This window comes from Cimex lectularius, unplaced genomic scaffold, assembly GCF_000648675.2.
Source record: "Cimex lectularius strain Harlan isolate CLEC.00 unplaced genomic scaffold, Clec_2.1 scaffold58, whole genome shotgun sequence".
NCBI classification, from domain to species: Eukaryota; Metazoa; Arthropoda; class Insecta; order Hemiptera; family Cimicidae; genus Cimex; species Cimex lectularius.
The window spans coordinates 1,287,928-1,311,150 of NW_019392696.1; the positions used below are offsets into that span (position 1 = coordinate 1,287,928).

The following is a 23,223-nucleotide window of genomic DNA, read 5'->3' on the forward strand; positions in this document are numbered from 1 at the left end:
ACCTTTTTCATTTTTAGCTCAAATTCTATGTACTTTTCCGTTAATTTGAAAGTTATTGCACACATTTTATCAAATTGATATTGTTTTGTATGTTTAACTACTGTATGGCGTGTATTTAATGCGATTTAATGATAATTTATTAAGTAGAGTAGTCTGTCTTTCTGAGGTGTGTAGTGGTTTTTGTTTAGTTTTTTAATTGTTCTTTTTAGAATTGTTTTTAATTGAAAGTACTTTTCAATATTTTGCACTAATTATTAATTCTCACTGGCCATCTTAGGTACTTCATGCGGACATGATGGCAATTTGTTTTCTGTGTCCAAACTATCGAAAAAAACTTTTAACTACAATTTGTTGATGAAGGAGCATCAGGAAATGAAGTCTTTTAGAAAAATACTTTTTTCATTTTTAGCTCAAAAATGCTGGACAAAAAAAAATGAAGACATCTTTCTTCATTCCTGACCTTCAACTACAAAAATTTTCGAACAACCAGTCGCTAAATAACACCCTCTTAACAGAATATTTATTTTTTAAATAGGAATGTAAAAACAAATTTCTAAGGGATTAGGTGTACAAAAATAAGAAATTGCTACATTTTAAAAATGTATTTCAAACTTTTCTCTAAACAAGGAAAATTTGAATATTTTTCAGAAACTAAAAAAACAAATCTGCAATAAAAATATAAAGTTTGTCCTTTTAAAATCTATGGTAGTGAGTTATTTTTTCTACATTTTTCTTTCAATTATATGAATACCAAGTTTACAATCTTGTGCCTTTTTTTTACAAACATGAAAAATAATGTATGATGTGTAAAGTAAAAAATTGAACACAGTTTGAAAACCAAAACAATAATACAGGAGTATATACAATATATACAACTTTTATGTCTTAAATTAACAGCTGTACAACACTTTTCTTATTTATTTACAATGATTGAAATAAAATATTTAGAAAATTTAAAATGTCAGGTTCACTTCTTGTAGTCGGCGGTCTCTTCTGGAGGTACGACTTCAACTTCAAGGCATTCCATGTTGAGATATTGACTTTCGTCAAACGAGCTCGATTGATCGCGTACAGAATGCGACGTGTGCCCAACATCATCCTCTTGTTGGATAAAGTACAAATCGCTGTTTTGGACATGCTCTTTTGAATCGTTCGAAAGCTCGCCCCACTGGACGTTATGAGGATCTTCAAGATGGTTCAAAACAATGACCTTGGAGTAGTCGACTTCATTTTGGGGGACCATGTTAAGCAGATCCTGTATCTCACTCGGCTTCTCGATTTCATCGTTAGTACCAAAAATGTTGTCAGATGAAGAATTATTTAAAAAGAAAGAATCAAGAATGCCCTTTTCGGTCCTTGAACTGCTATGCTCTGTTGCAGGGATCTTGATCTTGTTCGGTATTATTTCATTGGCACGTTTCCTCTGTATGCTTATCGTTTGAGGTCTATGCTCCAAGTCCTTCCGTCGTTCACTTGGCTGTAAAGACTCGTGAATGGGAGGCTCATAGTGCAAGCTTTTGTCTTTTTCTTCATCATCTTCATCCCTACAAACTATTAATATTTGGTTGTCATCGTCCATCTCTTCCATGAAGGATAGTTCAGATTTTTCCTTCTCTTCAGCACTCGCCTCCTCTATAATTATATCTTCGGATGAAACAAATTCTATTGAATCCTTTTTAATAGCATCAGTAGTGGGCATTTCTAAATGAGGATTTGAGACATCAGTTTCGACGAGTATTGATTTCTTCGGCTGGTGTTCTACAATATCAGGCTTCACCATGGTCATATTCTCTTTAGTCTCATTCAATATGGTGTTTCGTGATCTGATGGGCGCTGTGATTTTAATAGTAGGTGATGCCATATCTTTTCTCTTTTCTTCAGCTTGAGGTACTAGAATTTCAGGAAGAGGCCGATTTTCTTTCTTATCAATATGTTTGATAATACCTTTGGGTAAAGACAATGAGTCGGCTTTTCCATTTTTCACTATATATTGCACCACATTGTCATTTTTCATTTCAGGTGTTTTAAAAGAAAGATTCGGGACAATGCGGTTGTTGAGAATCTCGTAATTTTCACAAATCTTCTGTTCAATTATTTTAATAATTGTTTCCCTGTCAGGCTTGCTTTTAGCTTGAAGTAATTTGGCCAGAGACTGAGTTGGGGCAGAACTACTTGGTGGGGGTGTCACCGATTTTTCAGCTTCTTTGACTTCAAACACAACTGAATTTTCATTTTGTTCTTTTGGAGTGATATTCAAATGGACAGATTTAAGACCTGTGGGTGTGCTTTGATTGATCTTTATGTTGTTCTGGCTGGTCTTCAATTCGTGCAAACCGTTTTGATTGACTTTCGCGATTTTAGTGGGTGGACGGGGTGTAAAAGACTTGGAATTATTCAAATGCAGGTCGAGCGTTTTTTTCATTTCCCTCACATCAGCGTCAGAATCATCAGAGTTCAACTCTATTTCTAAAGTTTCTATTTCATAATCTTTAGTTTCCTCTATTTGAGGTTGCTTCCTTTTTAAGACTTTCCGTCTTCTCCTCATCACTTCGTCACTCTCGCTGTCCTCAGCACTCGATGTTGCACTCAAGTTTGTTATTCTCACTTGAATGACCTCTTCATACGCGTCCGACTCCTCCGAACTCTCATCAGACAGCTCGACTGTTACAACAGGTGTGTTGACAATTTCTGGAGAGTCGTTTATAACGTTTGTGTTGTCAAGCTCCGAAGAGCTCACAGATAGAGGTGTCCTTGGTGGGGAAATATCAGAATTCTCATCTGCTGGCTCAGGTGTCAATCTTTTAATTGACTTAGTTTCAACTATTTTAATATCTAGATCGTTTTTTACAGAATTCCTAGGCTTCCTCGGTTTTCTCTTTTTCTGTGGTGGTGGTTTGTGTTCTCTCTTGGAAGAAAGGTACAAGGTAGGAATAGCTGGAAAAAAATATTTTTAATTAAATAAATAAATAAATAAAAAACGTAACTAATAATTATAACTATTACTATGATAAAAACTTTCTCAAAAAGATTAGTTTGTTGTATTTTAATTTAACAAAATGCCCAATAAAAAATGACAAATTGCCCTTTTTTTAATAATTAAAACAAATTTTTTCGAGTAAGAATTGTATTATCATAAATTGGATAATTACCATTAGACTTTAGGTTCCTTTTTGGCTGTGCCATGTGCACACCTGGAGTCTCAGCCCCTTCGAAATCCTCCCTTTTAAAATGATCCGAGCAGACCCTAGCCGACTTCGGCATACGCCCTTCGATCTTGCACTTCTCCTTCCATTTTTCAGCAAGCCGATCGTCCATAGGGAACCTGTAGTAGTATATATTCAGATTTGATCTTCTCGTATCAAGCATTGAGTTCTGGCAGCACTCGACAACACATCGCACACCAAATGAAGTCAGCGATTCTTCCTGAAATTAATTGATAATTTAAGACTCAATCACAAATTGGCATTTTTATTGTGATCTTTTAACTTTTATTTAGAAAAAGATATGAGAAAATTTTAAGAAAGACTATTACAACAATTTATTGTTTTTAAGTTATGAGAAATAATGAATGAAAAATGTGAATGTCAAATAAAAATAAGATATAATTTTTAAAAGTGTATAAAAAAGTAAGGCATTAATTAAAAATAATTACCCGTTCCCATTTTGGCCTCTGCCTAGAAAATCTAGGCGTGAAATCTTCTCTCCTAACAGTTGGAGTAGAAATGGAATTTTTTTTTGTACTCTCTTTTAAAAGCTTTGCTTGTTTCTGCATTGGTTTTGGTTTGTCAGTTTTGGACTGTTTTGGTGTATCAGCATCCTTGTTATGAGTTGAATTGTCTTCTTCGTTGTCATCAGATTCTTCTTCCTCCTCCTCTTCTTCCTCACTTTCTTCTTTTTCCTCAATTTCCTGTTTGATCTTTACCCGCGGTGTCCTGGGAGTTTTATCCCTCTGTACTTTGGTGTTCTTCTCAGACTGCCTCATCGACCTCAGATTTCTACGAGCTCTAGGAGGAGAGACGGATTTTTTGTCCCGGTTCCTGAGCACCCGTTTCTCGGGCATTGTCAATTTTTGGTGCGTGCTCGTTAATTTCACATTCGACGATGTTTTTAGCCTTGTGGACCTCAATACCTTCTTATTATCGACAGAAATATCATCGAATTCCAATTTAATGGATTTTGGTGGCCGTCCTCTCCTTTTTCTCTTTCTTCCTCTAGGCAACTTGGTTATGGCATCAATTCCTCTTAAAAGGCACTCCAAGTGCGATTTGCTTCTCACTTCAGGTAAATCAATGTCATGTCCTCTCACTTTAACTTTTGGAACGCAAGATTTTACAAACTCAACTGTCTTATCAATGACCATTTCTTCATTGATATGTATAAAAGCCGTCTTACCACCAGGCTTTTGGTGAACCCCCCACATGCTGCCCGGGAGCTGGACTGATTGTGAAATTTCATGGAGCTTATCTATAGTGAACATGTCATCCATTTCTGAAAGATCGCTGGCAGAAACCCTCGTGCTGCCAGACTTCACAGACGAAGAATCACGTTCTTCATCTGTCTCCGAATTGCTTCCCTTTTGGGAATTGGGCTTTGATTTCTGCCTTGACCTAGACGACATTGTCAGGTTTTCAGTGGGGAATATTGTAGGGACTGCTCCTCGCTTCAAGCAAGTCTTCCCCCTTCTGAACTTCTCCTTTTGGCCATTTGGCAAAGTGAACTCGTAATGCGTTAAAATATCTTCTTCTGCAAAGTGTTTCGAGCAGACTGTATCATTCAGCGTCAGTCTCCTGTCTGTCCTACCAATCCTTTTATTCCATTCCAAAAGAAAATCCTGAAAAAGAAAAAGAAATCAAAAAACAAAATTATAACAAAGTAATTATAGATTTCACTTAAATTTCTTAGCAAAAAAGGGAATTAAAAGGAAACATTCCCAAATACTAAAATTGATATAGGAATACCTCCGGAGGATGGAACATAGAAGGAGTGTTCAATCCGAGGCTTTGCGTTTGCAAGTTCTCTGAACCATAGCCGGATTTGCAAAACGGGACATAGCATTTTTTTGGCATTGCCTAAGATATAATCAAAGAATGTCTGTCACCAATAAAGTGAAAATTAAATTCCTTCCATCTGCAAACAATAGAAATATGTCCTGATTTAACTTCGGCGGCCCTTAAAAAACTAGAGAACATCAAGAAATTACACTACACAATTGAAAAATTAAATGAACAAAATGCAAAAAAAAAATAAAGTCAAATTTCAAGCTCTATTTTTTAATGCCCAAAAGGTGCTATATAATATTTGTGCAGAAAAATTACAATTAGTATTCAATTTATGCATAATTTAACGATCTCTTTACACCTGCAGTTCTTTTTATCAATTTATCTATTTTACAAAAAGGAGGTCAACATAAATAATTAAAAATAAACAACAATATAATACCGGCATATTTAAGAAAATGTATGAACTAATGCAATAACAAAAAGTTAAATAATAATTAATCCTAAACAAAGTCTATTGTACAAGAAACATGAATAAAGAAGTAGTTTTAGTTGTAACTGTATTTATGAACATTCGCTAATGTAATTTAATGTTCCAATTTATTGAACTACAAAAAGAAAAAATTAAATAAAATTGTGAAGAAATTAGTCACTAAATCATTAATAAATCAATAGAGAAAACAAACCTTGACTTATTGTAACTATAGATGGAATGGTGATCTTGTGAACGAGTGATACGGCATTCACAAACGACCAAAGATCCTGTACAAGAAAAACAAAATGTTAGTAAATGATACCTTGTTTTAAACAAAGCAGAATGAATTTTTGTTTTAGTAAAGATCAATATTATCAATCTAGAGATAACTATATATTTGGCAGACAAACCACCAAAGATGTCAAAATGAACCTCACAGAACAAAACAGTAAAGATAGGCAAGCTATCATGACCCAAAATGATGCTCATTGCTATGAATATGACCGCAAATACAAAGCAACGATTACTTAAAGTATTTTAGCAAGAAATTGGTATATTCAATGATTAGGAAGATGATAATCATGAGTAATTTAAAAAATATATTTTTCTTTCAGTTTTCTTCTACAAATGCACCTTTCATTAATCTATTTGATTTTCTGAGAAATAGGAATTATAGAGCCTTTCTACTCCAGAGAGGCGCTGATTCGCAGGGGGCTGACCACAATGCACAGATCGCAGACGACCGGTTGTTGGCGAGCCAAGATCTGGATCAACAGCTCGTTTGTTTATAAAAAAAAATCTTATATTTGAATAATTAACTTGTTTTTAACATCTTAAAATTGTATCAGATTTTAAATTGTTTCAGATTTCAAATTTAAAAATTTGTTTTAATTTTTTTTCAAAGAAAAAAAAACTTATAGACAATAAATGAGAATAAATTTGTTTAAATTTCAGTTGTCCAGTGAAGCGAACTTTTCAAGTATTCACACTATCAACTTACTACAAGGCTTATTCACACTGCCAGACACATTTACAGTCAAAATTTAATTGTATACCATATAAAAATAAGTATTTTTGACCTAGTATATCTCAGAAGAGAATGGTCAAAGCGTACAGAGATTATTTCTATGAATAAAATATCATTTTCTACTAATATTTTGTGATTTGCCACTTCAAAATAACAACTCTACTTTCTGTCATATCTAGCAGAATGCACATTAAAACATATTCAACAACAAAAAAAAAAAAAAAAAATGGTTTATTCAGTGATTAGAAAGATGCAAGTCAAGTGTGATAAAAAAAAATTATATATATATGTGGTGATTAGTGAGGGGCACTCTCGACACGGCACGCAAGAATGGCACAATTACACAGAAGACAAACACTTTGAGCCCTGAAGATGATCTCAATAAAGCTGGCACGATAAAGAAAATGTTTTTCTGAAACCTACATCACACCAGACCGCAACTCATGATTTATAAATAAATATAAGTTTTCCCTCAACAATTGAGCAAACTGTTATTTATATACAATGAATTGGGATTGTTATAAATTTAGAAAACTTGTTTAAATTGCACTTTCCCAGTGAAGCCGAACTTTTCAAGTATACACACTAACAACATACTATGAGGCTTATACATACTGCCAGACACATTTACAGTCAAAATTTAATTTTATAGCACATAAAAATAAGTATTTTTAACCTACCATATCTCAAGAGAGTATGATCAAAGCCAACAGAGATTATGTCTATGAATAAAACAGCATTTTCTATTAATATTTTGTGATTTGCCACTTCAAAAAACTAACAACTACTTTCTGTCATGTATAGTAGAATGCACATCCCAGCGCTATCTTCTCATATTTATATGACAGCAAATAAACATAGGACAGTTACTTAAAATGTATTCAGCAAGAAATTGGTTTATTCAGTGTCTAGCTTTCAACCACGAATTCATCCATGCAGGACTCTGTTTTAATGTACGTTCCTAATGCGACGCAGAGTACTAATATGACTGTAGTAATATGTCTCTTTTCTCAAATTTTCTCTTCTTCAGTTCACTTCCGTGTCTGTACATGGTGTGTAAAAGTGTCCATGGATCCCCTCAGGGTTGGAATTCCAACCAAATCCTTTCTTAGCAGCTATCCATGTATATAAATGATATGTATATAAATGCACTGTCGAAATTTCAGACCTTTAGATCCAGGGGACTGGTTTGTGCTGTCAGTCAGTCACGGAACTATTTTATATATAGATTAGAAAGAGGCTAATCAACTGTGATAAAAAATATACTGTTTTATTGATAATAAACAACCATTGTTTATAATAATAAATTGGGATTGTTACAAATAAAGAAAATTTGTTTGAATTTCTGTTGTCCAGAGGAGTCAAACTTTTCAAGTATGCACACCTCAAGGGTTAAAGTCAGTGCCAGAAATATGTAATAAAAAATATTTATAATAATTTCTGACCTAGTTTTTTCAAGATAGGATGATCTTAGCAGTAGAAATTATTCCAATGAATGAAATATTTTCTAGTGATTTTATTTTATTATTTTTTTATTGGCAACTTTAAAAAAGCTAGACTGGACATTCTGTCGTATAACGTACGATGCACATCTTGACTCTCTTCTCATATGGATATGACCGTGACACATTTGACGAGAAACTGGTTTATTCGGTGATTAGGAAGATTAATCTTGCGATAATTTTTTTTCTCCCTCAAATGCAGTTCTTGTTTATATAGTCGATTTTACGAGAAATAGGGTATACATTTACATTATTGATATAAAAAAAGTGCATATATACATGATAAACTGATTTTTGCCTTACTAATTGCACTGAACCTAAAATAATAGATTTGAATAATTTTTTTCTCATATTTGAAGTTTAAAAATAATTTTAAATATTGGCAAGATGAAAGATTTTTATTTTCTTTTGAAAAGCAAACTGTAATTTATAGGAAATGAATTAAAATTGTTGAAATTTTCAAAATTGTTTTAAACTTCTGTTGTCCAGTGAAGCCAAGCATTTCAAGTACGTATATTAAGAACGTATTACGAGGCTTATCTCAAATCAGACTCGTTTAGAGTAAGAAACCAAGAAAAATAAAGTCAATTTAAAGTCTTTGGTCTGATTTTCACGATGGGATTTGAATTTTCCGAAAAAATGCATTAGAGCCAATTTCGATAGAAAATATTGATAAAAATAACGGGCTAAAAAGGGTCAGGGCGTCGTTTCGAATAGGTAAATCAGGAAAATAGACGGGAAAACGTGAACTTCCAATGTTATCCGCGGATCGAGTCGAGGACCCCGCTCTTTTCTAGGAATAACGTCAAAAGTTTTTATCACGATAAGTTGCGATCTTGCCAGCGTTAGAAAAGTGGATAAACATAACCCCAAAATTTGGAAAAGATCGGGAGAGTTGGGCCGAAGGCCGTGCAAATCCTGCCTACTTACGTTCGTGCCGAAATCCGCCGGGTCGTCTCCAAGTCGCCGGGCTGGTTCAACACGCCGTCTCGCCACTTTTCACTTTGTCATGAAAACTCAATTTCAAATTTTCACGATGGCACGATTCACGAGCTGGGCCGAAAACGAAGTTGACGGGCTTTCGTTCGACGCCGGCGCCGTTGGCGGTAAACGGCGTCCGCTGAAACCACAGTGGGTTGGAAATGGAAAAAACGACACAATTGCGAGACGCACATCAAATCCGCCCCTTTTTCCATTCTATTATCAAACTTCAAATTTAAAAATAAAACAGGCCACTGAAAATCTCAACTATAGCAAATCAATACTACTGACGTCAATAAAGAAAGGTGTAGATTCTAGAGTACCAATTATAATTCACATTGACGTCATAAATATTAAGTACTTACAAATACTTTTAAGTTCCAAACGCAAACTTTCTACAAACCAGAGCCCAATACGTACGACCAAAACAACAATTTTTTCCTCCCATTAATAAAAAAAACTTAAAAAAGTAAAATTATAACTATTTAATCCAAAATAACGTTTCAAATTTAAAAACGCTTTTACTTGGTCTATCATGAGCATTCGTGATGAGATTTAAATTCAGATGTTCCGGTGACAAGTTTGCTGGAGTTTCGACCCGAATCAAAGGACGAAGCGTTCGATGCGGTGGCGGCGGCAAACAGGACGGATTTTTCCGTAAGCCGTAGCCTTCCGCTGATCATCAATGATCACTCTGACCGCGCGGTCAAATTTGGAAAAATTGACAAAAGACAAAACTTAATTACTGTGACGTTTTGAATTTAGAAAGTTCACGTCTGAACAACAACAAAGAAATATATAAATTTATGTCTGAAACTGTTAAATTACATAAAAATTAGTAATAATAATGGATGTTGGTAGCATACAAGAACTTATGAATGAAGCCTTTTTTTTTTACTAGCACTGAAATTTCTAACCATAAGTATAAAAATTCTAATGTGGCGACTTACAATGTTAAAGCATATAGTTATGCAATCTAGATTTTGGTATAGTCTGTATGAAAAAACAAATTCAATTGTTACTGCCAAGCTTTCGACTTATATTAATGTCATTATCAGAGGAAAACCATCTTAAAGGGTGTCACTTTGTTGACAATTAAGTTTTTAATAGACTGTTGCAAGTCTCATTGAAGACTGACTCCATCCCAACGGTGCCAAGGACTGATTACAGCAAATACAGAAAAAAGAGGAAAAGTCCGAAATGTTGTAGGTTGAGATGAGTTGGTGTCCGAGGGGATCGAAGATCGATCGTGTGGTTAAAGCAGCAGCAAATTGAGCGAAGGTCGTGGGTTCGAATCCTGCTTGTAACGCTAATTTTTCATCTCAGCCAAAAACCTTAGACAAAAAGAATATTTATTTGGAACAGTAAATAACATTCATTGTTAGTCCTTGGACTTAAGGACTGAGTTGGTAATTGCCCTCAGGAAGTTTAAATAAATATGCCAAAAGCTTGGTAAACATATATGTTTTTTTTATTGACTTCATCCCTAATTCTACATCTATAATTGTGTAAATATGTAATTTATAATTAATTATGTAATGATTTTTAGCATACATTTATGCTACGTAAATATATGTTGTAACTTATGTATATCAACTCATTATTAGTTTAATGGGGTATGAGTCTACCAGGCATTTAACATAATGTAATATATAATCATTATGTTTTACATAACTGGATGTAAAAACCATATAAAGTTGTGATTTTGAATTAATAAACCAAAATTTGTTTTCCAAATCTTATGAAAACATAGTTTTGGTTGATTAAGCCTATATTGAAGATTGACTAAATAATTAAATTTTACTTCTTTTTGGCCTAATAAAAAAGAACCTATACCATAAGACATATATTTACATAATAAGAAAACGAAGATTACAGTTAAAAGACTTAAATAGTAATAAGATAGTTACAAGATCGTTCAACATAGAAAATACTGAACAAAGAGAAAACAAACAACAAAACTCTTTTGTCCCAATTTTTATATCTAATTAGTTTTGACATTTCCTTATTGGGGTCTGTGGATAAACTTATAGTTTGGTTGCTTCTCATTATTTTACGATGTCGCCTACATTTACAAAATTTGAAATTTTTTTCAATATTGAATTTTTTTTTTTTTTTTTGGTATTGGCTTTATAGCCATAAACCATGTGTAGCCATGCCGCAGTCTCGTAAAGTTGGAAATGGCAAAAAGAGGGAAAATTTGTAAGTCTTATGATTCTTCCTTCTTGAAGGTGGGATAATAGGTCATCTCAATTGAAGGAAGAATCATAAGATTAACTGTTGAGGTCAAAATATAAAAATTTGTAAGGTTGAGATGGAGAGTTGGTGTCCGAGAAGATCAAAGTCACGATAGCTCAATGGTAGAGCAGTGGTGTATTTAGCCGAAGGTCATGGGTTCAAATCCCGCTCGTGGCACTGACTTTTTTAACTCAACCAAGACCTTACATAAAGAGAATAATCATTGAAAAAACTTGGACACAGCTGAATAAATAACCATTGCAGTAGACCTGTCTTATTTTTGTTCGTGATAAACTACCAAAATATACTAATTTTTCAAAGAGAGATCAAACAAAGAACTCATTTTGCCCAAACTTTTGAAAAACTTGTATGCAACAAATGAGTTTTTGCAGTCCAGACCTGTGCCTGATTCATTACATTAAACCCTTAACTACCAAAAAAATATTGTTATTACAATTAAACCAAAATTTTCTTCTATATTTATTTTAGTTCTTCAAATCATTTCTGGATCCATAACATTTCTGAAAAAAGGCTTGTAAAGTTTTTAAAATGCATTAAATTGAATAAATAAGCCAGTTGTTTTTGTTAAACCCTACACACAAAATTTTATTTTTCATAACACCGAAAAAATAAACTTTTTCTATGGCTTTCCAATAAGGCAGTACACAGAATGTTGCACATCATAAAAATATTTGGAAAAAAAAGTGGCTGAACTACTAGCAAGACAAAATTCTTTAACCACATGGCCACTGTGGTCCACTAGAAAGTCCAAATTTGAAAAACATTTTTAAAATATAATTCAAAACAATTAAAATCCACAAATAAACGTACCATTCACATGTGTGCTTTTTTATACTGATTGGTCATTTCTGATCATTTCCTCAATATACTTACCGGTTTGGTTTCTCAGTTGCATTTCAGCATTTCACCATGTTTAGTCATCAGTTTATACTGACAGAACAAAAATGGTGTCAGTAGACTCCTTTTACAGCCCACTGACGATGAGTGTGAAAATAATGCTTTATCACCCCAACAGACACCAACAAGAAATATCACAATGTACGGATAATAAATGTAAAAGAAGTGGCCGTAGGCTTTGGCAACAGAAAAACCAATACAAATTTTCTAATCTAGACTTTTTTTTATTTAGAAAGGTCAAGTTGTCAAACAATGGAAAAAAATAAGTTGGAACAAAAAGTAATAAAACATGAACAAAAAATAAACCTTTTACAGTTTAAACTAGACCTGTGCTTGTTTTTTATATAAGTATTTAAATGGCTGAAGTTGTTAAAAAAATTACAATAATTGTATTTAAAATAATAAATGAATCAGCAAAAATCTCACTTTTACAGTAAACTTGTAAAAAGGTTTTTCAATCAAGTAAATTTAACATAAGTCCACTGAACTTGGAAAAGAAAACTCAGATTGAGTTTCAACAGCTGTGGTATATAATTTCTTTTTCATTATAAAATTGGTGAAAAGGGGGATAACTAAAATTATACCACAATAATTACTACAAAAATACATTTTTAATTAAAATAAGGGTTTAAATGTACAATCCCCAGACACCGAGTCACAATTTGTAAATGATGTAACTGGGATTTCACATCAACAATCTCATTTTAAGGAATCTATCTATAAAAAAATAAAATAAAAATATATATACGACTTACACTAACAATGCATTCATGTCAGTGTAACAATCGACTAAAGTAGAAGTGAAACAATGCTAAAAGTAAACTTACAATTATTTCTTTACATCCATCCTTCTCATCATGTACTGATTGCTTTGAAATAAACGGTGGTAACTTTCATAAATTTTTGCCTGCATGAAAAACATGCACAGTATGCAAACAAATGGCTTTTTCAATTTATACGTTATTATTTACATAGCTTTTAAAAAAAGAGAAGTTCCTTAATTACAAAAATTGTACATTATATACATCTATTTCACGAATAATTATCTTCAAAACTTGCAAAAGTATACAAAAAGAACTTAACAAACTATACCTTAACATTGCGAATTAAACAAAATAATTAATATTTTAAGAGACTTAAATGTAACCAATTTAATTACAATTTATGAAAAGAACTTATTTTAAGAACTTCCAAATGTTTAAATTATATCACTGATCAAATAAAATGAGAGAAAAAACAAACAGTAAAGTCAAAACAATAAATTTCACATTAGCAATGTGGTTGTTCGTCATTATTTCCTGTAAAAATTGGCGGCTTGGCATCGATCTGATAATCCATTTCCGTTTGATCAGAGGAATAAGTTTCATTGATGGTATAATTAGGTACAGCGATGGCATTTTTCCCATCGAACGGCTGTCCGATTATACCTTTAATAAAATTGTCAGATTGTTGATACTCTCCTTGTTCGACACAGTTGTAGGTTTTTGACTGGTCAGGGAGCGTGATGTAATAATGGCCACTTTTATTCTCGTTATAAACGTTGCTGGCTTGTCCTTCATCAACTAACACTACGTTTGAAGTATAGTTGACCTCCTGGGGTTCGTCTCCTATCACCTCTTGTACTATTCTCATGTATTCTTTATTTTCCTTTCTCTCTTGAACTCCTTCTAGTATATTGGTGAACCTGTCTGTACTGTAATTCTGCATCGAATTTAAAACAATTATGTCAGGGTCTTTTTGTTTGTGTTGTTGGTACAGGATACTTTCCGTCCTTGGAACCTCTGGAGTTTCATCTGTGGCTTCCTTGACGGTGATATCAAAGTTCGCTTCTTCGACGGCGTCCTCATTGCTTTGTACAGAATTTTCCACAGTGTTTATCAATCGCCTACACTGGTCTTTTGAAATAGAACTGACCCAGTTTTGCACGGTCGAAATCCCTGGAAGAGGATAGTTCAATTTGTGACGTAAGAAGTGATAACATTTCCTACTCTGAAACCTTATTGCAAACGCCATTAGCAACTCCTTGGTAGTCCAAGAAACATGTTCATCACCGAAGAGAAGCTTTATCTGGTTCGGTGTTAGCATTTTTTGCAATCCTGCTTCAACACGTCTTAATTCAATCTCCAGATCGTCCCTAGAAGCTCGAATATACTCGTATTCTTTTTCTTTCTTCTCCATAGTCCTCTTCATCGACTCAATTATTTGTGAATTGAACATCTCTGAGTTGCGCTTTTCAATCATGAGTTTTTCATGTTTCTTCAAAAGAGCATCATATTTTTCTTTTGGAACAAATAAATCGTTAGGCTGAGGTGTAGAGTGAAGCGTGACAGTTTGCGAGTGACATGATTGTTTTTGAGGTTGAAGTTGGGTTGAAAGAGATATAATTGGTTCAGAAGATATTTGAGGTTTGTCAGAGTGAGACACAGATTGTCCTGACGACTGTTGTGCCACATTAGGCTGTTGCTGAGACTGAGTAGCAGGTTTTGGTGTAGATTTGACTAGCCCATTTGATTTCAAACTGTTGTCTTCTCTCATTGCTTTTGCAAGAATGTTGTTTTCAGGGTTCATTTTAGTCCCATTACACACTTTCTTTCTCTCGAATGGATCTCGAGTTGCAGGCGATTTTATTACAGGTTTAATGGTATCGGTGAGCCTCTGCTTTTTTATTAATGGCTCATCAAGGGAAAGACTCCTTTTTATTGGTATAATGGATTCATCATTTTTTCTAACAACCCTAAGAGAGACAACGTTTACTTTTCCTTGTGGCTTTATTTGTACTGTTCCTGGTGAATGGACATTTTCTCCTTTGTTTTCTAAGTTCATTGAAATCATTGTTGTATGATCATTGCCAGTTTTGATTTTTAATTCTTCATTATTTGATTCTTGTTTTTCAGCGTTCCACTCTTGCTTGATCTCTGCCACTTGTTTTATTGCTTTATTTTCTTCTTGAGACAATGTTTCATCATTAATTTCATTTCCATTTACTTCTTTAACATTTTTGTCTTCTTTTGTGAGATCATCAGAGATTTCTTTACTCTCATTTGAAATCTCTTGCAGTTCAATGTGGATGCCATTGTTTGTAGTTATAATTTTTAAATCTTCCTCAATCTTAAGCCTAATATCATTCAAATCTGTTATTTTTAATCTATCACAATATTTCTGGAATAGAAAATCCACAATTTCTTCTATTTTCTTTTTTGTCATCACCTCCTTGTTTTCACAGCGCATGAGTTTTTCATATATGCTGTCGGCTATGGAATGTCTTTCCAAAGGTTCTGACTTCACTGTTTCGACTTCTTTGGTCAAGTCGATGTCATTCACTTCTGGTTTGACATCTTCACTTTGATCATCAGAAAATATATCCAAAGGAGCGATACCGTTTTTTCCTTCATCATCTGAATAAGTGTCTGTGTCATCTTTAAGTTGATCAGAACTGATTTCACCTTGAGATGTGTTGCCATTTTCAGATTTCCAATTCGCCTTTTTAACTTTTCTGGTTGGAGATGAAGGCTGGATATTTAGATTAATTGAAGGAATGGCTGAAATTAGAGTGCCGTATTAAAATTTCCTTTAAATATACAAAAATATTATATACATACAAATAATAACTACCATTTTCCTTCAATATCTTCTTTCCTGGTATTATGATCCTGTCAAAATCTTTTTCCTTAAAATGATTAGAACATATTCTAGCCGATTTGACCAATTGGTTGTCTTTCAGCCCACTCCGTTCTTTCCACTTCTTCATGAGCTTCCCATCTGTCGGAAACCGGTAAAATTTGATTTTTGCCAATGCAGCTTTATTTGCTTTTGAATTGGGACAGTTTTTGATAACGCACTGTCTCGGTTGCTTCATTTTTGCCCTTTCAACCTGAAACAGACCAATCTATCCACATAAAAAATCTACAAACTCTTAACAATAAACTCACAATGTATGATTCATTGATGAAAAGACAAGGAACTGCACCCTCTTTCAATTTGGTGCACCAGCTTGATGTCCTGTCAATTTCGTTCTCCTGAAAATGAAGAGAACATACGACACTTCTGGAGTTGATTTCCTGGTCGTTTCCAATCACATCCACCCACGCTTGGTGTCTTTCTGGATCCTTTGGAAATCTGTTTTTAAAGGAGGAAAAATTATGTGATTTATTGTTGAGAGAAGTGATGAACCTACTTTTTGGTCGTTTATGATCATCATTGGTCTGCCTATCCTCACTGCTTTAATCTGTTATGTGTTATCATTTTCTTTATGATAGGTGTGATATTAAGTGGAGGTGACCTTTTACTTGAGAAATTGATCAATCACCAAATCTTTGAGAAATACCTTTTCCCGCCAATTGAATTATTATAAATAATAAACTTATAGTCTATCTTCACTTGTACTGTTATCATTTGACCTTGGTATTTTGAGTAAACTTGCGTGTAATTAAATTTTCAAGATGACGTTCTAAATTATTTCCAATCAGAAATTCCATCCAATCGCACGCGCGCACACCCACACACGCGCGCATACACACATTGCCTTGTTGTTTGCCTCAAGTCTTTTCTCTCAGACTAGTTACAACAAGTAATTTTATTCACAATGAATCATTTAAGTCACGATGATTCAGTCAGAATCATCGCTCTCTCTGAAGAAGGCAAATCATTGCGTTATATTGCTAATCGCCTTGGGATTCATTATTATTCTGTTTCAAGGACCATATAAAGGTACAGGGAGACTGGGAGTCATTCGAGGCGACCAACGTCAGGGCGTCCCAGAATTATTAATCCCATAGATGACTGCTTCGTTAAAATGCAAGAACTTCGGAAGCATAATTCTACAGCTTCTTCCATTAAAAACTCAATCGCTGGTGTTCGAGGGATATCAATCTCGGAGTCAACGGTTATTAGAAGACTGAGAGAGTCAAACCTCAGCTCAAGAAGGCCAGTGAAAGGCCCCTTCTCACACAGAACACCGCATGAAGAGATTGAGATTTGCAAGGGAACACCGATCTTGGATTGTGGAGGAATGGAAAAAAGTTTTATTCACTGATGAGATGAGAGGGGCCCTGTACAGTCCAGATAGCCGTGAAAGAGTTTGGAGAAGGCCTGGAGAACGGTATAGTCTCTGCTGCATGTTAGAAACAGCCATTTGGAGGGGGTTCTATCATGTTCTGGGCGGTATATCTTGGGAGGCACATACCGAGTTAGTGTCAATCCAAGGAGGGGCCTTGAATGCTTTAAGGTATGTAGAAATGATTCTTCAAGATCATGTTCAAGATTATGTTCTAAATTATTTCCAATCAGAAATTCTATCCAATCGCAAGCACGCACACCCACACACGCACGCATACACACATTGCCTTGTTGTTTGCCTCAAGTCTTTTCTCTCAGACTAGTTACAATAAGTAATTTTATTTACAATGAATCGTTTAAGTCACGAGCGATCAGAATCATCGCTCTCTCTGAAGAAGGCAAATCATTGCGTTACATCGCCTTGGGATTCATTATTATTCCGTTTCAAGGACCTTTTATGCCATTCATAGGCTCTGAATCGTTGCTCACGCATGATAATGCCTGTCCTCACAAGGCAAGATGTGTTTCTGAGTACCTGAACACAACAGATATCCAAACCATTGATTGGCCGGCAAGAAGTCCTGACCTTACTCAATCGGGCAAGTTGGGGATTATCTCAAAAGAAAGGTTCGGTCATGAGATCCACCTCCTACTACCCTTGAAATGCTAAAGGCAGCTGTATTGGAGGAGTGGGACAATATACCTCAAGATTTTCTTCGAAACCTTTTTACAAGTATGCCAAGACAAGTGGAAGCAGTCATTTAAGCCAGAGGGGGCAATACGTCTTATTAAACGTAAATTAAAAATTTAAATTGTAATTTAAAAGTTAAAATTGTAAAAACAAAGAAAATTTTAAACAGTAAGTTTTCTAACTTTTTTGTTTATTGGTAGAAATATCGTAATTTATTTTAATAAAACTTGTTTATGTTAAGTTTAAAAATGTTTATTATAAACTCAGAACCTTTTTTTATTATGAAAAACAGATGTTTTCATAAAATTCAAATATTTCAAAGTATTGCGATACTTTTGATGGGGAGTGTATTAGTAACAACAAATTAAAATTTTGTTAAATTATAATTGAATATCTGTCTAATTTATTATTTTTATCACACCTTAATGACCTTTTAATGTAACAGCTAACTACTTAATTACAACTTGTAACTATACATGTGTTGTACAGTACATAAAAATCAGAAATATTTGTGTTTCTAAAATTTCTTTTTTGAATCACTGAACTTACAATTTGAAAATGGAAGTTTTTCATCATCAATAAAAATTAAAATTAAATTTAGAAATTTGGTCATCCTTGATTGTTATACGTTCAGACATTAACCTAGGCAGGATGTTAATTCATCCAGTCTATGCAAGTGTGAGTGTACTAAGGGGATTGGTGTTAAATGTCAAAATTGGTGTACAAAGGATAACATAAGTTGAAAGGAATAATCTAATAAAAACTAATTTACAGTTTAAGTGCATCAATCATAATGCTTTAACTTATAAAAGAAATTACAGACTGAAGATGGTGAAAATTTGGAATCATGGAAATAATGGAACTGACATGATCAGAAATGACAAAAATACAGTATTTGGATTTTAATTGTGATGAATTTGTACAATAATTTAAGGCAATTATTTCAATGGTTTTTCCATAAAGAAGAACCAAGGAAATTTACTATGCCCTATGTTAATTTGTAGAAAGGTATAATATTTTATTATTATTATTTTTTTTTTAGTGTCCAAGGTATTTATGAACTACTAGCTTTTGCCTACAAGCCAAACCATAGCACGAGGGACAAAAACATTCTGGGCCGGTGTCACTAAAGAACTTACAACATACCAAATTCAATTGTAAACACAAGTGGGAGATTTTATCTGTTTCATTTCCCACTAATCCTTTAAAACGGGCCAAATATTTTTATAATGTATTCAATAGAGGATTGTCTAAGAGATAATTAAAAATATTAAGGGCGGACACTTTTTTTGCCTCTCGGTGTACGAGAGAGTGGGAAAGAGCAGTCATCTTAGCTGACTTAAACGATTTTTAAGATATTGGCTAGGGCAGTCATGGCCAACTGTATTTGCCCCCGGGCTGGATTGAGGAAAAAAAAAATCACGGGCTGGACGAAATATTAATGTCGAGGATTATCCTGGTCTATAAGCTAATAGGTTAATCCTCTAACAAATAGTTTCCTTGCTGATCACCAACCTTCTGTTGTGTATCAAAAATTCTGACTGGTTCTCTGTAGAGCAAAAAAGCTTCTGAGGCATGATCTGGGTGAAGGGATGCTTCGAAACAATAAAAGTTTTGACAATGAAAATTGAAAAATGTTAAGCGAAACACTTATTTCTTTAAGGAAACAAAATTTTAGTATAGAATTTGTTTATGAATAATTGTAAGTAAATCAATATAATAAATTAATGTAATAACTAATGAGATGTGTTGAGGTGGTTTGCATCGCTTATTATTTTTTTAAATATCTGGTTCTATACTTGTAGTAGGCTATTCTTAACGCAGCCTCCAAATGTAAATCATTCAATCTTGATTTTGTTATACTTTTATTTAAATTCATTAAAGAAAAGGTTTGTTCACAAATATAAGCTGAGCTAAAGATTACTATATGTCTTGGCAAGATTTTTTTAAATTTCCATATTTTTCATTATTCAATTGCTTATAAAAATTGCACACAAATTTTCTTGCTCTTCTTGATATTTCTCATGTAATAATTCACCAATGTATGCATGTAATAATGTACATTAATTATTTATAATTATATATAAACAGGAACGTCATCAACTTGTACAGCAAGTGGATTCCGGATAATAGATAAAATTTTACAATTTTTTTGAATAAATGAAATCTGCTTGAAATCTGTCATTAGTGCAAGGATATTTTTATTAAATGTTTGAATCTTTTCTTTTAAAATACAAAAAGATGCAGGGTCTGTAATGCTGGAAAATGATAAAATTTGCATTCAGCCAGATTTATAGAAAAAAGGCTAAGCTTAATTTTACAAGCTCTTAATTTCTGTTTGAAATCATCAGTAAATCAATTTTTCCCTTGTAAACATGTTTTAAATTCATTCAAATGAGTGAGAATATCTAAAGAAAAAGCTAAATCACAAATCAAATTTGGATCTAATAATTCAGGAAGATCCTCAATTTCTTTAAGCATTACAAATATTAATTATTATTTTTATGTAAGATGTTGGCTGAGATGAAAAAGTTAGGTCTCGAGCGGATTTCGAACCCACGACCTTCGGCTCAATACGCCGCTGCTCTAACCACTTGAGCTATGACTTCGACCTACTCGGACACCAACTCCCCAGCTCAACCTACAACCTGTCGTATTTTAACACTTTATGCCATTTTTCAAATGTCATGTAATCCGGATTCAATTCACAGCGACTTATGAAAATGGCCACGGCGAGCTGTTAGTGATGTGATTACTTCTTTACTTATTATATTAATCCATTAATGAATGAAATAGCTGATGGTATTGAGCCGAAGGTCGTAGGTTCGAATACCGCACATCCTTACATAAAAAGAATAATTAATATGGTCAATTAGATCACTAAAAAGAAATGGATTAACATTAAAACTATTTTTATTTTCTTTTTAAAGTACCACACACGTCTTAAAACGTTTCCCCAAACTTAACCAAAGAATTTTATTGGTTTTTTTATTATCTAAAATACTGCTATTTAGTTCTTCACAAATATCAATAACTGCAATGTCATTTAATCCTTTTGATCATAGGAAATTCACTAATCTCACAACTACATTTGTAACATGATCGATTTTTAAAATACTCTTGCACAGTGCTTGTTGATGAATAATTGTATGGGTATAAATTTATGATTTGGATCAATTTAGAAAACTTTATTTTCAGTGCGTTTGATGATCCACTGTTGCAACATTCACCAATTTTTTTTCCAGTCAACATTGTACTTAAAAAAAACAAAAAAACACTTCAATCTCTTGGAAAAGATCTCCCTTTGTTCTGCCTTTCATAGAAACAATTGATACAAGAATTCTTTATAACGCAATATTAAAAAAAAATAAATATAGAAGTATCGAGAATTCATTCGATTAATTACTAGAAGTTAAAATGCTAATATTGAAAAATCGTTCGCGGGTCACATAAATTCATTATGCCTACGTTGGCTATGTTGTTTTTCCACTTTTTTTTTTTTAATTTTTTTTTTGGTACAGTCCAAAAACAGACCAGAATAGGTTTATAAACTCAATGACAGGATTTCCTGGAAGACATTTTTCTGTCATCTTCCACATTTTAATAAAACAAGTTTGGCTGACGTATTGTATAATTTTTAAGTTTTTTTTTTATTGTCTGCAACTGGTATAATTGAATAATAATCGCGTCAAATAGGAAGGGGCACATGAATTGGCCGTAAATTAAAAAGAAAACAAGTCAAATCAATGAGGGCGATTGCACACGCTCTGGGACCTTGAGACCCTTCGAGTGGGAATCAAAACGTACGAAAACTAATTACGTCCAGCTTGTACGAGACCATTTAAGAAAAAACGAAATATTAAAAAACAGTTTTGTCGGGAGAATCGTTCGGCGAAATTGTTTTGTCGGCGAATTGACACAATTTTGCAGGTTATTGCGTAACATGATAATTTTGATAAGGGTCCTTCTTTTAGGCGGGAATTCTCTATCAAAATTTATCACTTTTTTATTGTTTATACAATCGGCTGGGGAAACCGACAGTGGACAAAAGACGACCTCGGGGAAAAAAAGCATGTCGGCTTTTCTGATCCGTCAAAAAAATTTTGTCAAAACAGGAAAAACCTAGACTAGTCGGCAAGACATTTCATGGGAAGCGTTTCCACTGGGTTTTAAACAAAAACATAATTCAACGGGTCGACCTTGACCCCGAAAGCATAACAAAACGAATTCGAACATTTAAATAAGACGAAATACCTGTGAAATGTGATTTTCGTAGTTTGTTCGAGTGCGAGCTGGCTTTCGCTCTTTAGATAAGGCTTATTCGGGCAACTTGGGATGGAGCACTTGACGGTCATAACGTCCGCGGTCCCCTCGGGCTCCGCTCACGGGCGAACTCTTATCCGCTTTGTCGGCTCGTCGGAACGAATTTACCTGAGAGTCTCCTGCAAAACAAACTGGACGTCGTGTTTTGAAGATCTGCAAAGCCGACATAACCAATGCAGGCCGGACAGGGTTGTCTTTTGTTTTCAGCCGACGAAATTCCCCGCCAGTCGGCACATGGGACGCCCCTTCCTGTCTCCTTAATTCATCGTTTGACAAAATCAGATCCAAACTCCTTATTTACTTTCAAAATTAAAATTTAATGTTCCCCAGCTCTCATCCCAGAAATATAAAATATTCCTATATGACTATTTATATAAAAGAGACCCCCATCAGTAGGTTAATGCACACAACTAATTCTTATTCACACCACTCATACCAAGATAATATTAGCTTTTTAAAAATCAATTAATTTCTGCACTCAAGATATGAATATTGATCAGTTTATGTACTATTTTCATATTCATTTTATGTATGTCTCATTATCGTTCTTTAAACACATCGCTCTGTTTAATATTCACAATTATATATTACTATGTTAGGTTAGTTAGCTTGGACTTTACTAATAATTCCATTATGTTTAGTGGTCTAATTGACCAAATTACTTCTTTATATGTAATGTTTTGGTTGAAATGAAAAAGTTAGTGTCACAAGCGAGATTCGAACCCAGTTGAAGGTCATGGGTTTGAATCCTGCTTGTGTCACTAACTTTTTCATTTCAACCAAAACATTATATAAAAAGAATAATTAATTACTAATAATTATTTTTCAGTTGTTTCTTTTGTATTGTATCATTTAAGTTAATTGCATTATATTTACAGATGTTTTATTTAATAATTCATACTTCCAATTATTTCTTATTAAATTGTAATTTTAATTCAGTTGTTTCTTTAATTAACTAAGATCAAAATGTCCCAGTATCCACATGAATGAAAAAAAAATATATATATATATATATA

General features: G+C 33.6%; 2 protein-coding genes and 1 long non-coding RNA gene across 6 annotated transcripts; 1 reads left to right on the plus strand and 2 right to left on the minus strand.

The window, feature by feature from the left end:
- Positions 1 to 646: 646 nt before the first annotated feature.
- On the minus strand, positions 647 to 9,236 carry LOC106670643 (histone acetyltransferase KAT6B-like). Of its 2 annotated transcripts, XM_014401159.2 has the most exons (6): positions 8,932 to 9,236; positions 5,684 to 5,759; positions 4,959 to 5,127; positions 3,653 to 4,831; positions 3,150 to 3,423; positions 647 to 2,934 (listed from the first exon to the last, which is right to left on the minus strand). In XM_014401159.2, the coding sequence occupies exons 3-6, from the start codon at positions 5,064 to 5,066 to the stop codon at positions 968 to 970; spliced, it is 3,528 nt and encodes a 1,175-aa protein (XP_014256645.1). In that variant the 5' UTR covers positions 5,067 to 5,127; positions 5,684 to 5,759; positions 8,932 to 9,236; the 3' UTR covers positions 647 to 967. The 2 variants fall into 2 exon arrangements, with proteins under 2 accessions (XP_014256645.1, XP_014256646.1); XM_014401160.2 differs by lacking the exon at positions 4,959 to 5,127 and having other exon boundaries at positions 648 to 2,934; positions 8,932 to 9,182.
- A 3,494-nt stretch (positions 9,237 to 12,730) lies between these two features.
- Positions 12,731 to 22,413, minus strand: LOC106670637. 3 transcript variants are annotated; one of them, XM_014401154.2, is made up of 4 exons: positions 22,139 to 22,413; positions 16,068 to 16,254; positions 15,751 to 16,024; positions 12,731 to 15,677 (listed from the first exon to the last, which is right to left on the minus strand). In XM_014401154.2, the coding sequence occupies exons 1-4, from the start codon at positions 22,237 to 22,239 to the stop codon at positions 13,408 to 13,410; spliced, it is 2,832 nt and encodes a 943-aa protein (XP_014256640.1). In that variant the 5' UTR covers positions 22,240 to 22,413; the 3' UTR covers positions 12,731 to 13,407. The 3 variants fall into 3 exon arrangements, with proteins under 3 accessions (XP_014256640.1, XP_014256641.1, XP_024081811.1); XM_014401155.2 differs by having other exon boundaries at positions 15,751 to 16,009; positions 22,139 to 22,412; XM_024226043.1 differs by lacking the exons at positions 16,068 to 16,254; positions 22,139 to 22,413 and having other exon boundaries at positions 15,738 to 15,829.
- On the plus strand, positions 18,135 to 18,790 carry LOC106670638. The gene is made up of 2 exons (XR_001341101.2): positions 18,135 to 18,562; positions 18,659 to 18,790. It is a non-coding gene; the product is annotated as an uncharacterized LOC106670638 (long non-coding RNA).
- Positions 22,414 to 23,223: the final 810 nt, after the last annotated feature.

What these genes read in the sequence shown, in the direction of transcription:
- LOC106670643 (XM_014401159.2), bottom strand. Translation starts at nt 5,066, where the DNA reads ATGCCAAAAAAATGCTATGTCCCGTTTTGCAAATCCGGCTATGGTTCA. An exon ending in AGAGGCCAAAATGGGAACGG is followed by an intron (nt 3,424 to 3,652) that starts GTAATTATTTTT and finishes AATTAATTTCAG; the next exon opens with GAAGAATCGCTGACTTCATT. An exon ending in AAGGAACCTAAAGTCTAATG is followed by an intron (nt 2,935 to 3,149) that starts GTAATTATCCAA and finishes ATTTTTTTCCAG; the next exon opens with CTATTCCTACCTTGTACCTT.
- LOC106670637 (XM_014401154.2), bottom strand. Translation starts at nt 22,239, where the DNA reads ATGACCGTCAAGTGCTCCATCCCAAGTTGCCCGAATAAGCCTTATCTA. An exon ending in TCATCAATGAATCATACATT is followed by an intron (nt 16,025 to 16,067) that starts GTGAGTTTATTG and finishes TTATGTGGATAG; the next exon opens with ATTGGTCTGTTTCAGGTTGA. An exon ending in GAAGATATTGAAGGAAAATG is followed by an intron (nt 15,678 to 15,750) that starts GTAGTTATTATT and finishes CTCTAATTTCAG; the next exon opens with CCATTCCTTCAATTAATCTA.